Genomic DNA, 14,511 nt, shown 5'->3' on the forward strand with positions numbered 1-14,511 from the left:
TGAAATGAGTATTGAAGTGGTTTTGCTGAAACCACATTTGCTGTCTGAAGAAAGATCTCCCGATCTGGTGTTTTCTCAATGCAAAGGAATAGCCCAAATGTATGAATGGTGCCGATGTTTGTGTTGATAATTTCCTGTGTTAGGGTATGACTGGGAGCAGATTTTCCTTGCATATTCAGGAGGGAAATCTGTGGATTTAAACCTGGTACTATTTGTTAAACTGAGTTGAGAGTTCTACACTCATTTGTAGTTAATGATAGGACTGTGTATTATGCTAAAACAACGATCTTGATATTTTTCAGCCTTTTGACAATATTCAATATACTGTTCACTGCTGTTATGCAATTGCTCTGAAATGGGTTAACTCTTTCAGAACCCAATTGTGTTCTGGAGTAACATGGTCTCATGAGAATTTGTATGTATTCTTACGTAAAGTTTGGTTGTAGCAAACGTACATTTTCTTACATTTGCATAGACAACGAAACACAATATTGATGTATTGACAGCATCTAAATGTCATCATTTTACGTATTAACACCTAAAGAAACTTTAATGGTTTCATTCAGTTCTGTGCGATTCCTGCTGCCCTAAAAAACGTTTTAAAGGATTATTTCATTTTAACCAAGAACAAACTTTAAAATGTGAAAATGAATAAAAACTCTTTAATCATTTATTAAGCATTACATTTTATTTTTTGTGTGCCATTGGACACAAATGGAGTTTTCAAAATAAGCCAAAAAACAGAAGAAACCACAAAAAGCACCATAAAACAATAATAAAATTAATCCATACATTTGTTAGCTATAATCCAAATCTTCAGACTGCTTTCTGTGAAGAACAGACCCAAATTCAAGTCTTTTATTCAATGATCTCCACCATCCACCTCAGTGCCGTCGTCCCTGCTGTAACTGTCAACCCGCGTTGGTTTCGTTTTCAAAATTAAAAAACTGCTGCAACAAAAATTATTGCTACTGTACATTAATCTACTTGTTACATGTTTTTATATTGTTAAAATGTGGTTGTTTAGAGGTTGGGGTAGGCTTAAGGGATCTAAAATATCTATAAAATAGAACAAATGTACAAATATATTTATACTTGATAATGAATAATGATTCGTGTTTTAAAATATATTTGTAATGGATTCGTCAATATTTTACATTTCTAAAGCTATAAATATGTAAAAATGTTTACGTTTTAGATGCTTTAAAATGTCAATATTGTGCGTTTTAGTGTCTATCCTAATAGACAAACATGTACGTTTAAATGTTAGTTATTAACGTACAAATAGCTACATATATTAATGAGATCAGGCTGTCTGGAAACACACAAAAAACATGACCATGCTTTAACTACTCTAAATGCAGCCATAAATTATTATCAGTTAAAAAAAACTCAGTTATGGTTGTTTTAATAGCTATTTCTTGGCCTCCATTGCAATAGACATTGGTTTTGAACTATACATGTTGGTGTTTTTTTTTGTTTTTTGTTTTTTTGTTTTTTTCTTTTCATGCTTTTTCAAAGAATATTTGGCTGGCACCAAATGACAAAAACCTTAAACAAAACAACAACAACAAAAAAAAAAAAAACTCCAAACACCATTGGAATGGACACAGGGTCTGAAAGTGTTAATATTGTGTGTTTTTTTTTTTTTTTTTGTTTGTTTGTTTTTTTTTTTAAATCAGTTTTTGTAATTGTTGCCAGATCAATTTAAAACATTTAAACCCAGAATCAGAATGAGCTTTATTACCAAGTATGCTTACACAAAGAAATTGTCATGGTGACAGAAGCTTCCAGTGCAAAGAGAATGCAACCATATATGTATACATACATACATACAAACATATACATTTAAACATATTTAAATATAGTGACATAAGATATAACAGATAATAAAAGAGAATATTGTTGTTCAAATATTTTATATACAGATATACAGTTATGTGCAGGTGATGTAATGTATTGAAGAAGAGGTAGGATATGTTAAAGAATATAAATGAAATATGGGTATAAGTAGGAATGAATATTGCACATGGTTGTATTGACAAAGGTAAAATATTTTGAGGCAGTTTTAACTGTTCATGAGGCCTGAGGGAAAAACCTGTTCCTGTGCCTGGCTGTTCTGGTGCTCAGTGCTCTGTAGCGCCGGCCAGAGGGCATCAGTTCGAAAAGGAAGTGTGTTGGGTGAATGGGGTCAACAGTGATTTTACCAGCCCTTTTCGTCACTCTGTGTAAAGTTCTAGCAGGGGGGTGTGCCATTAATCCCCTCGACAGTCTGAACTATCCTTTGAAGTCTTCTGATGTCTAACTTGGTAGCTGAACCAAACCAGACAGTTATAGTAGTGCAAAGGACCGACTCAGCTGATGAAGGAAGTACAAACTCTGCTGGGCCTTTTTCAAAATTGAGTCTATGTGGGTCTCCCACTTCAGGTCCTGTGAGATGGTAGTGCCCAGGAACCTGCTTGACTCCACTGCTGCCATTGTGCTGTTCAGAATGGTGAGCAGGGTTAATGTTGGGGTGTTCCTCATAAAATCATCTCCACTGTTTTGGGCATGTTCAGCTCCAGGTTGTTTTGACTGGACGGCCAGCTGTTCAACTTCTCTTCTGTATGTAGACTCATCATCATCTTTGATGCCGATGACTGAAGTGTCATCTGCAAACTTCAGGAGCTTGACAGAGGGGTCCTTGGAGGTGCAGTCATTTGTTTACAGGGAGAAGAGTAGTTGGAAGAGCACACATCCCTGGGGGTCACCAGTGCTGACTGTACATGTGCTGAAGGTGAATTTCCCCATTCTCACTAGCTGCTGCCTGTCTGTCAAAGCTGGTGATCCACTGACAGATAGAGGCAGGAACAGAGAGCTGTGTTAATTTAATGTTTGTGTGCTGTGAAGGTCAGAGCGGATGGTGGGTGTGTGACTGGGCTTTTCAAATCTACAGTAAAACACATTCAAGTCGTCAGCCAGTTGTTGATTCCCTACAGTGTTGGGGTTGGTATCTTGTAGTTGGTAAAGTCTTTCAGGCCTCTCCACACAGATGCAGGGTTGTTAACTGAAAAATATTTTTTTAGATTTTCAGAATAGCTTCTTTTAGCCACTCTAATCTCCTTTGTCAGTCTGTTTTTGGCCTGATTGTACAAGATTTTATCCACACTTCGGTAAGCATCCTCTTTGGCTTGACGAAGCTGCCTGAGTTTTGCTGTAAACCATGGTTTGTCATTGTTGTATGTTAAATACAATCAGTGCAGTCAAAGCAGACTTTTAGTTCCAGCTCTGCTTCATTGGGCAATCTCTTTACAGTCCTTTCTACAGGTTTAGCTGATTTTAGTTTCTGCCAGAAACTAGATCGGAAGAAAATGAACCAGACAGTGATCAAAGAGTCCCAAAGCTGCTCTAGGGGCAGAGCGATATGCATCCTTTATTGTTGTGTAGCAATGATCCAGTGTATTTCTGTCTTTGGTGGGGCATGTAATGTCCTGTTTTGGGCAGTTCACATGTGAGATTTGCCTTGTTAAAATCTCCAAGAATAATAATAAGTGAGTCTGCGTATTGTTGCTCCGTGTCTTTGATGTGATCAGCCAGCTGTTGCCGTGCTGCGCTCACACGCGTGTGGAGGAATATAAACACTCACAAGAATACATGAGGAAAACTCCCACGGCGAGTAGAAAAGCTTACATTTTATGTAGAACGCCTCTAAATTAGGACAGTACATCTTCAGCGTTGTTACACCTGTACACCAACATTAATTTATGTAAAAACACGTTCCACCACCTCTCATTTTCCCCATTAACTCCGCGGTGCGATCCGCTCTGAACAGCTGGAAGCCCGGTGGATGTAATGCGCTGTCCGGAATGGCTTCACTCAGCCAGGTTTCCATGAAGCACAATGCAGCAGAATTTTGCAGCAAACCACGTTTGCGTCTTAATGTGCTTGTACAGCACCGCTGCTCCTCCGACTAGAATGTCCGAATAATCAAAAATCGGTAAAAGTTTGTCTGGCGTGTGCTGCCAAATATTCAGCAGCTCGTCTCTGGTAAAACTGATTGGAAATAAATTACTAAACACAGGACAAACAAACAAAAACAGCTCTTGGAGAGCTCCATACCGAGGCGGCCATCCGCGGCGCCATTTTAGGAAGAATGTAATCTAGTTTTAAAACATAAGGAAGAAGAATATTTAGGCTAATTGTTGTAATTTATTTGCATCAAGATGGCAATACAGAGCAATAAACAGCAATATATATATATATATATACCTGCAAATATTTGTACTAAAATATTTCATATATTACAATATGCCATGGAGAGACTAACATTTTTGAGTGATGACTCAAATGAATCGTTGAATCATAGTTTTGAATTGATTGACTGAAACAGACAGTTTGACAACTTACTCAAATGACATTTTTGCTACAGAGTAGCTCTCATATACTCGCAACACAGGCACATTCACAATATTGCAATATTCAGATTGTTACTTAATTTATATAGCTCAAAATCATTGCTAATATATTGTGAATATTTGACATATCCCCACCCCTAGTTAATAGCATTGTCAAATTGGCCAAAATGTTCAATAAACACACGCAAGGGGCAAGAGCATGTTTATAACTTTGTCAGTGATGACCATTTGAATTCTTTGGGAATCCACATAACTTTATGTGGAGTTCTGTTGATACAGACAGTGACTAGGACTTTACGTTTCACGCCATTGCAGTTGTTTGGTCTGGATAAACTGGGCCGCTTACTAGCATGGAGGAGTTACGGAAGTTAAAAAGAGAGTTTATCTGTCTGTATTAAAAGGGTCAGATTTCCATTTCCAGTAACAAATGAGAGATTAAGACCCTCTTAGAAGCCTGTGATGGAGTGACATGTCCACACTTGGTGTAATTTTAAAATCAAATTACTTTTAAGATCAATTACACTTCAAAGAGAACCAATGGCAAATGTGAATTCAGTTGTGTCCCACTGAGGATTTTTTGTTTTCGCATGGCTTGAAAATGCTCAGGCTGCAGTCTTGCTGAAACCCCCTAAAGCTGATCCTTTGGCTGACTTAAGAGTCTGGACTGACTCTAAAAAAGCCCTGCCATGCACAGTGTGATTTACTACAGCTTGCCTGTTAAAGCCACAGTCTTTAACACACTGCAAAGAGCACTTGATACAACAGCCTAGCCGCAAGGGTGAAGTACATCTTACGATGACATTTTTTTCCTCAAGATGACAGGGTAGTCTTTAACTGAAATTGTTGAATCAATTGCATCATTAAAGTCAACTTGAAATGCTGTAGGCAACTCATTTTACTTCTGTAATCTAACACACTTCTGAGTGAAGTAAGATTGGGGGGCCCTGTAATTTTTTCCCTTGGGAATTGATTGGATCGTAAAAAGTTGGCGTCATATACTAAAATGGAATCAGGTGGTTGGAGGAGAGGGGCTGAAAAAGGGGGCTTGTGAAGTAAAGTTATTTTAGATGCATAGGAAGTTGTTCCGGTCCGCCTCTGATGACGACATCAAGCTTTACGCTGATAGTGTAAAGTATTTAATCAAAGTGCGTAGAGGACGTCATTCCGACCAGAACAATATAGATCTATCCGAACCAGAAACCTTGGATTAATAGCGATGTTCGCGCGGCACTTGATGTGCGGACCTCCGCTTTTAATTCCGGGAATGCGGAGGAGCATAAACAAGCCAGTTATGCCCTCCGAAAAGCTGTCAGATCAGCAAAACGTCAGTACAGGAACAAGATTGAAGGATAGTTTAACACCACCAACTCTAGAAGCAGGTGGCAGGGAATTGGCATCATCACGGACTTTAAAGGGAATAAAAACTCCGCCGTGAACACCGCTGCCTCTCTTCTGGATGAGCTTAATACTTATTATGCTTGTTTCGAGGGAAATAACACCACCCTCGTGGCCGAAGCTACAGAGGTTAGTTCACTCTCCGTCTCTGTAGCGGATGCAACCCGATCCTTCCGATGGGTGAATATCCGCAAAGCCGTGGGTCCAGACGGCATTCCGGGCTGCCTCATCAGAGCGTGCGCGAACCAACTGGCTGGTGTTTTTACGGACATTTTCAACCTTTCCCTCTCTTTGTCTGTAGTCCCCACATGCTTTAAAACGTCCACCATTGTGCCTGTTCCAAAGCAATCCAAAATCACTTGCTTAAATGTCCTGTTGCTCTGACCCCCATCATCAGCAAATGCTTTGAGAGACTAATCAGAGAATACATCTGCTCTGTTTTACCTCCCTTACTAGACCCATTGCAGTTTGCTTACCGCAGCAACCGCTCCACTGATGATGCCATTGCATCTACAATACACACTGCTCTTTCCCACCTGGAAAAAAAGAACACATGTGCGAATGCTGTTTGTAGACTACAGCTCAGCATTCATCACCATAGTGCCCTCCAAGCTTGATGAGAAACTCCGGGCTCTGGGCTTAAACAGCTTGCTGTGCAGCTGGATCCTGGACTTCCTGTCAAGCAGACGCCAGGTGGTTAGAATGGGCAGCAACATCTCCTCATCACTGACCCTCAACACTGGAGCCCTGCAGGGCTGTGTTCTCAGCCCACTCCTGTATTCCCTGCACACGCATGACTGTGTGGCAACACACAGCTCCAATGCCATCATTAAGTTTGCTGATGATACGATGGTGGTAGGTCTGATCACTGACAATGATGAAACAGCCTACAGAGAGGAGGTGCACACTCTGACACACTGGTGTCAGGAGCACAACCTCTCCCTCAACGTCAGTAAGACCAAGGAGCTTGTGGTGGACTTCAGGAGAAGAGATAGAGAACACAGTCCCATCACCATCAATGGAGCACCAGTGGAGAGAGTCAGCAGCTTCAAGTTCCTGGGTGTCCACATCACTGAGGAACTCACATGGTCCATCCACACTGAAGTCGTTGTGAAGAAGGCTCATCAGCGCCTCTTCTTCCTGAGACGGCTGAGGAAGTTTGGAATGAACCGCCACATCCTCGCACGGTTCTACACCTGCACTGTAGAGAGCATCCTGACTGGCTGCATCTCCGCCTGGTACGGCAATAGCACCGCCCACAACCGCAAAGCCCTGCAAAGTGTGGTGCGAACTGCCAGACACATCATTGGAGGTGAGCTTCCCTCCCTCCAGCACATATATACCAAGCGGTGTGTGAAAAAAGCTCGGATCATCAGAGACTCCAGCCACCCGAGCCATGGGCTGTTCTCGCTGCTACCATCAGGCAGGCGGTATCGCAGCATCAGGACCCACACCAGCCGACTTCATGACAGCTTCTTCCCCCAAGCAATCATACTTTTGAACTCTTGATCTCCCATGATCAAAATACATCAGCACTGCACTTTATTACTCTTATATCTCATACCGGACTGTCATAAATTATATTATTATTATATTATATTCTCTCTTAACACACAGGCAACTGACTATCAACCAACAGCCTGAATGTCAATACAGTACAATACAACCTACTGTACATTCTATATATACTATATATACTTTTTTATTGTATAATGTGTATTCTATATTGTGTGTATTGTATACTGTACATTGTATGTTATTATTTGTATATTGTGTTGTGTGTAATTATGTGTATATTAGATTTTAAATTGTGTTGTAAATCTGATGTTTATTGTAAATTGATGTTTGTCTCATCACTGTCATGACTACTATGTTGCTCGGAACTGCACCCAAGAATTTCACACACTATTGCACTTTTGTATATGGTTGTGTGACAATAAAAGTGATTTGATTTGATTTTGAGTTATTACGTTTGCATTAAATATTACGAAGAGAAGCTTTTTTACAAAGTTTTTTTTCTTTTTTGATAAACGAGGGATGAGTCAAAATTGTTTAGTAGTAAACCACATTATGCCACAAATGCTGTCAATTCAGCTTAACTTGCAGCGAACCCAGGGCATTCCTTTAATCTGGAATAATGTGGAGTAACTTCACAACAAGATCAGCGATGTGCATTAAAAAAAGGTAATGTATCAATTTCGATTTTATGCAAACTTTTAATATTATAAATCTTCACTCTGATAGGTGTCATGGATCGTGAAAAATTTACTCTCAGTGCTTTCTAGTCCGAGAAAGAGTGGTAAGGTGAACATAGCACTAAACAGTGTGGTTTAGCTGATGTTTGCACAGGGAGGCTGTAAGGTCTTGAGTGAATGAAGTTTGCAGATTGCCCTGGAGACCACTGCAGCTTGTGTTAGCACAAGGCTGTGCTGGGGTCACATGGCCGTGGCTGGCTTCTGTTTCATAACAAAGGTCCTACAGCCAGTTGTGCTGCAGCAAAGACAACTGCAGCCAGATCACTTATCATTAGTGTCAAAATGTCCCTTTGATGACATGTCTTAAAGGGATAGTTCACCCAAAAATGAAAATTCTCTCATTATTCACTTAGCCTGATGCCATCCCAGATGTGTTTGACTGTCTTTCTTCAGCAGAACATAAATTTAGATTTTTAGAAAAATGTTGATCCTCTGTAGGTCCTTAATGTACAATACTGGTCAAAAGTTTTGAAACACTCATTCTTTATTATTTTTTTCTTCACATTTTAGAATAATAGTAAAGTCATCAAAACTATGGAATAACAAATGGAACTATGGGAATTATGTTGTGACTAAAAATACAAAATAAATCAAAACTGTGTTATATTTGAGCATCTTCAAAGTAGTCACCCTTTGCCTAGAATTTGCAGACATGTACTCTTGACATTTTCTCAACCAACTTCTTGAGGTATCACCCTGGGATGCTTTTTAAACAGTATTGAAGGAGTGGCTGCTTTTCTTTATTATTTGGTCCTAGTCATCAATTTCAAATACTTTTTTAAATTTTTTTAAATTATTATTACATTTTAGTTATGTAATGAAATAAATGAATATGGTGGCACAATTATATTTTTTTCTACAAAACGAATTTCAAACATTTAAGCATATGCCTTCAGATCAAAAGATTAAGATCATGAGAAACATTTCAGTCAAGAGTTTCAAAAGTTTTGACCGGTAGTGTAAGTAAATGGGTGCCATCAGGCTGCTGGCTATTTGACGGTCCAAAAGGCATATTTAGGCAGCATAAAAGTCGATCAATTACTGTCTTCGGAAGTAAATCGATAGGTTGGTGTAAGAAACAAATTGATTATTAAAATTTTAATTTTAAAAAATTGCTTCCTGACAGCAGTCGACGCATCAGTGACATAAGCACGTTGGCGAGTTCACACGAGAAGTCAGAAGTGTGCGCACGCTTTGTATACAACAGAGGAACGTCACGCAAGAGTTAGTTAATTTCAAACAGCATCGCAGCACTGGCTGGAAGCAATGATTTAAATTTAAAAACTTTTTGATTATCGATTTGTTTCTTACACCAACCTATCACTCAACTAGTGTCGCACAGTCTCCTCTAACAAAACACATAATTACTGCTGTTTCACTGCACAGTGACTGCAAGATGAAGAGAAGCACTGCCCAGCAGACCATTTTGCATTGCTGGGCAAAGAGGGTCTATAAAAATAAAAAAATAAAACCTATACTCATAAGGAGATAGGATAGTGCTGTAATCTAGCTAATGACACTCCAGCTATACCATAACAAGTTAGCTACTTCATTGCAATTCAGTCCCACAGCTATCAATAAAACAAGTTAGTGAAAACACATAATTGTCACTTGATGTTAACTAGCTTAATCAATGAGGTTGTTCACACTGGAACCATTCTTTGAGTCGCGTTATACCGCATCATGCCTTCAGTTGACGGACACTTCTGCATTTACTTTCTATGTTTTTATTTATTTTTTCACTTTTACTGTAGAAAGTGTACATCTTAAGTGAATATGCATTGGACATGTTCTTATATAAGATCGGAGGTGAAATGTAGTCATAGTGTAGACCTGTCAGAAGAGGGAGAGGAGAAACAGTTGATCAGGTAAAGAAGACATTCAAAAAATAAAATACTGAGGCAAACAGACACTATTGAAAAGACCAGTGGTCAAGTCATTTGTGCCTTTCACAATCCACATTTCAAGAGCAACTTTACAGAAAGTTACATAAAGCTCCCTTGTATGTCTTAAAGCTCCCTTGTATGCCAATATAATTTAGCTATATAGCATGTGTAAATAATACAAGTCATGTGTTCATTGAAGATGTTAAAGCCGTCCATAAAAATGATTAGTTTTTTTTTTTTTTTTTCCTGGTTTATGTGAAAATAGGACAGAGTGTGAGGGACAGACAGCAGCCAGGCAGGCATTTCAGATGAGCAGGTAAGAATTTTAATTTTCTGAAAGGGAAGAATGTTTTATGATACACAGTGTACAAATGTTGTATTTAAGAGTTACTATGAATAATAATTTCTATTTATGTTTGCATTCGTTTTAACTGTTATTATGCACTGTGTAAAGTGTTGTAATTAAACCATTTTTTCATCATAAATGCTTGGAATCTTAATATAGTACAAGGATGTGTTGATGTAGAAGATACAGTCCTGTTATTATTTTAGCGTAACTAGTATTATTTCCCAATGTTAGTACTTCTAACTCAGGTAGAGATGCAAAGGGAAATTAAGCAGTAATGCTTGATGTTACAAAGTTATTAAAAAAAAAAATCACTGGAAAGGTCCCACTGAATAGGACCCACTATTCAAGCGGTCCCAGTCCGCTTGTTTGGTGCGCACCAAAGTTTGGATGGCAGCGTTCACACTTGTTCAAACAAACCGCACTAACAGAACAATCGCACCAGAGTTCGTTTTAATCTAACCAAACCTGCCACACACTTAGTCTATATTTCTGTATTGCAATCTATCTAAGGGGGCTTTCACACTGGGCACATTTGTTGTAGTCCGATTGAGTGCAATTGATCCCAGTGCCCCCCGCAGCATTGGTCTGGTTTCACACGCACTTGATTCTATCGAACCCCGGTCCATTCGCGTACATCTTACGTCATCACAAACACGCATGGAGAACACAACGCGACTCATCTTTTTGTTTTTTTGTTATTTTGGTGCCATTATGCACAGCAGAGTGAACGACAACTGCGTATATGTGCGCTCAATGGCGTAACTCATCAGATATCCAGGGGAAGGCGGCTTGCTGCTGCTCGCAAATGGCGTTTTTTTTAATTTTATTTTTATTTTTTTTTATTTTTTTTTGAGGAGACAACTGATTACAAGGAATTTATTTGCATCTTTGTTTACACTGCACGCTTACTCGCGCTCGTGTCCAAGGTGAAGTTATCGCCACTGTCATCTCATATTATACCCTATATTTATTAGTCGAAACTAATGACGTCGTCATCGGCTAAAACGCATGTGCAGGTTACTTCCTGAACGAGTGCGCACCCGAGTCCGAGTTGCTTTCACATTCACGCGAATCGCGCTACAGTTCCATTGCAGCCGAACTCAGACCACCTCCTACAGGTAGTCTCTGGTTCGGTACCATGGTGCACTCCCCAGTCCGCATGACAGCTTTCACATGACCAATTTTTCATGCGAACCGTGCTCTGTTTCAAACTAAACTGCCAGTGTGAAAGCACCCTAAATCTTGGTAAGGAGAAATCCGTAGTTGCACCATGGGGTGGGGATATGTCAAACATTCACAATCGAGTCTACATTTCATGTCTTTGACTTTGTTCTGAAACCTTAAAAGGCTTGTTACAAAAAAAACGAGTGGTATCAGATTAGCTGTTGGAATTTTTGTCTCAGTTGCTTCATTGTTTTCCGCATAGTTGAAGTGTGCTGCTCTGCGTGGCTTGGGCCCCATGACTGACAGTCTGAAGAGGTGGAAAGTATGTTGTGATTTCTTTTTTTTTATGCTGTTTGAGGAAACCTCAGCTCACACTGATGAGCTCAACAAGCCAGATATCTTGAAGTTCCAGCTTTAGTTGGAATGCAAAGACAAGCACAACTTCAGAGATACAGAGTGAGAGAGTAAAAAATGGAGGGCAGGGGGTTAAGACAGCTTAAAGGGGAGCATGACTCATCAAACACTGATTGCCATGTTTGGTACAAGAGCAGCTCACTCTCACCTCCATGTGGAATTGATTACCCCAGTATAAGCTGGAGAGAAAGACTCAGACACATCCCTGAACTCGCATGGGTTATACAAAAGTTATAATGAGTGCATTATTTTCAGTTTGGATAAGTGTCTATTTTGGGTTTGAATTTGGTTTAGTTGTAACATAAACTTCCAAAATAGTTTTTCTCAAGTCTTTGTCAATTTTTTCCCCCACACATTTTTGCAACTACTTATAACTTTAGTAAACCAGTTTAAGTTTGTAAACCAAAGTTTTTTTTTTTTTTGGTATTTAGAGTTTGAAGATTGATAATTCAACTTTAGTTTGATAGTTAGGTATGTAGTGTATGTATGAAAGGTGTGCAGGTACATAGTTACTACATGGGTGAATCTGCGCTGGTTGGTTAGTTGGTTATTGGTTATTTAGTTAGTGGTTGGTCAGCTACTATAGTGGTTGGGTGACTGGTTGGTGGGTTAGTTGTTGGTTTGGTTGTAATAGTAGGTTACAGTTTGTTGGTAGGTTGGTTAATTGTTTGGTTAATTTAAGTAGTCATTCGATTAGCAACGGGCATTAGCAGCCAGACACAGCGAACACTACAGTACACAACAACATAACATACACGCTAATAAATCAAGTTAAATATAGAAAATTAAAGAAAATATATGTACACAATGCACAATTGATACTAAATACACCATATAAATACAAGATTCAATTGCACACATGGCCTGTGGCCAGTCATGCTTTTGTGTTATGGCTTCATCATCATCATCATCATCACCACCACCACCACATTTCATACAATCAGCTTTTTTTTCATTATAGTGCAGATTTTATTTATTTAGACATGTCGAAGTGTTTGTAGCTCTTTTGTCTATATATTGCCTGTTTTTTCTAAAATACTACAAGATAATTTATCCTTTGGCTTTTATTTACAGGTCAGTATTGATGTACACTGTTGAATCCAAACCACTGTTTATTTGTCTTCTATTTCAGTTCCATTGCATTTAAATGAGACTATTTATTCTTCTGATGATGTGTTGAGAAGAGGAAAGATAGATTATGACAACTTTGTAAATATCAATGCCTGTTCCCGTGGACTTTTTAGTGTTAAAATGTTTCTTATTTTGGGTTTTGCACTCTATACTTTTATGTGCAATGCCAAAGAATAGACTACCCACAATCAATATCAGTTAGAGTTGAAGTCAGAAGTTTACATACACCTTAGCCAAATACATTTAAACTCAGTTTTTCACAATTCCTGACATTTAATCGTAGAAAACATTCCCTGTCTTAGGTCAGTTAGGATCACTACTTTAAGAATGTGAAATGTCAGAATAATAGTAGAGAAAAAATTATTTATTTCAGCTTTTATTTCTTTCATCACATTTCCAGTGGTTCAGAAGTTTACGTACACTTTGTTAGTATTTGGTAGCATTGCCTTCAAAATGCTTAACTTGGGTCAAACATTTTGGGTAGCCTTCCACAAGCTTCTCACAATAAGTTGCTGGAATTTTGGCCCATTCCTCCAGACAGAACTGGTGTAACGGAGTCAGGTTTATAGGCCTCCTTGCTCGCACACGCTTTTTCAGTTCTGCCCACAAATTTTCTATCGGATTGAGGTCAGGGGTTTGTGATGGCCACTCCAATACCTTGACTTTGTTGACCTTAAGCCATTTTGCCACAACTTTGGAGGTATGCTTGGGGTCATTGTCCATTTGGAAGGCCCATTTGCAACCGAGATTTAACTTCCTGGCTGATGTCTGAGTTTGAGTTTGAAGGTAGGCCTTAAAAAACATCCACAGATACACCTCCAATTGACTCCAATTAGCCAATAAACCTATCAGAAGCTAATTGGCTAATTGCCTGAAGGCTTGACATCATTTTCTGGAATTTTCCAAGCTGTTTAAAGGCACAGTTAACTTAGTTTATGTAAACTTCTGACCCACTGGAATTGTGAAACAGTCTGTCTGTAAACAATTGTTGGAAAAAATTACTCTTGTCATGCAAAGTAGATGTCTTAAATGACTTCCCAAAACTATAGTTTACTAATATGAAATCTGTGGAGTGGTAAAAAATGAGTTTTAATGACTTCAACCTAAGTGTATGTAAAATTCTGACTTCAACTGTAGCTTATCTATAGCATTGCAATTATTCATTTGGTATATTTTGCCATTAATGTTTGAAAAATGAATGTTTTTCTTTAAAATCATGTGTTGTTCATATAAAACTGGCCTGATATCGCTACTAAAAAAAAAAAAAAAAAAAAACTTTAAACCAGCCTAAAGTGGTTAGATGGTCTCCCAGCTTCGCCAAGCTGATTAGGCTTGTCTGTTGCACTGGTTTGAGATGGGTTTTGGGCACTTGTCAGATGGACAGGTTAGGAAACCAGATAAACCAGGCTCGTTTTCAGCTGAACCTCAGCTGATAATACAGCTTAAATTGGTCTAACATGAATTGCTGGTCTTAGCTTGTGTAAGTTAGTCAATACATAATTAATACATGTTTTTCCCCTTTA

General features: G+C 38.8%; 1 protein-coding gene across 2 annotated transcripts in view; it reads left to right on the plus strand.

Moving 5' to 3' along the window:
- The window catches only part of LOC127415706 (protein enabled homolog), a 153,147-nt gene that overhangs the window by 22,340 nt on the left and 116,296 nt on the right, over positions 1 to 14,511 (plus strand). Inside the window, exon 2 of one of the 2 annotated variants that reach the window (XM_051654537.1) lies at positions 10,196 to 10,246. The exons of the other annotated variant lie outside the window; for it this stretch is intronic. Coding sequence (XP_051510497.1) covers positions 10,196 to 10,246 — 51 coding nt within the window. The remainder of the gene's footprint in view (positions 1 to 10,195; positions 10,247 to 14,511) is intronic. 2 annotated transcript variants of the gene reach the window in all.

This window comes from Myxocyprinus asiaticus, chromosome 25 (assembly GCF_019703515.2).
Source record: "Myxocyprinus asiaticus isolate MX2 ecotype Aquarium Trade chromosome 25, UBuf_Myxa_2, whole genome shotgun sequence".
Taxonomy (NCBI): domain Eukaryota; kingdom Metazoa; phylum Chordata; class Actinopteri; order Cypriniformes; family Catostomidae; genus Myxocyprinus; species Myxocyprinus asiaticus.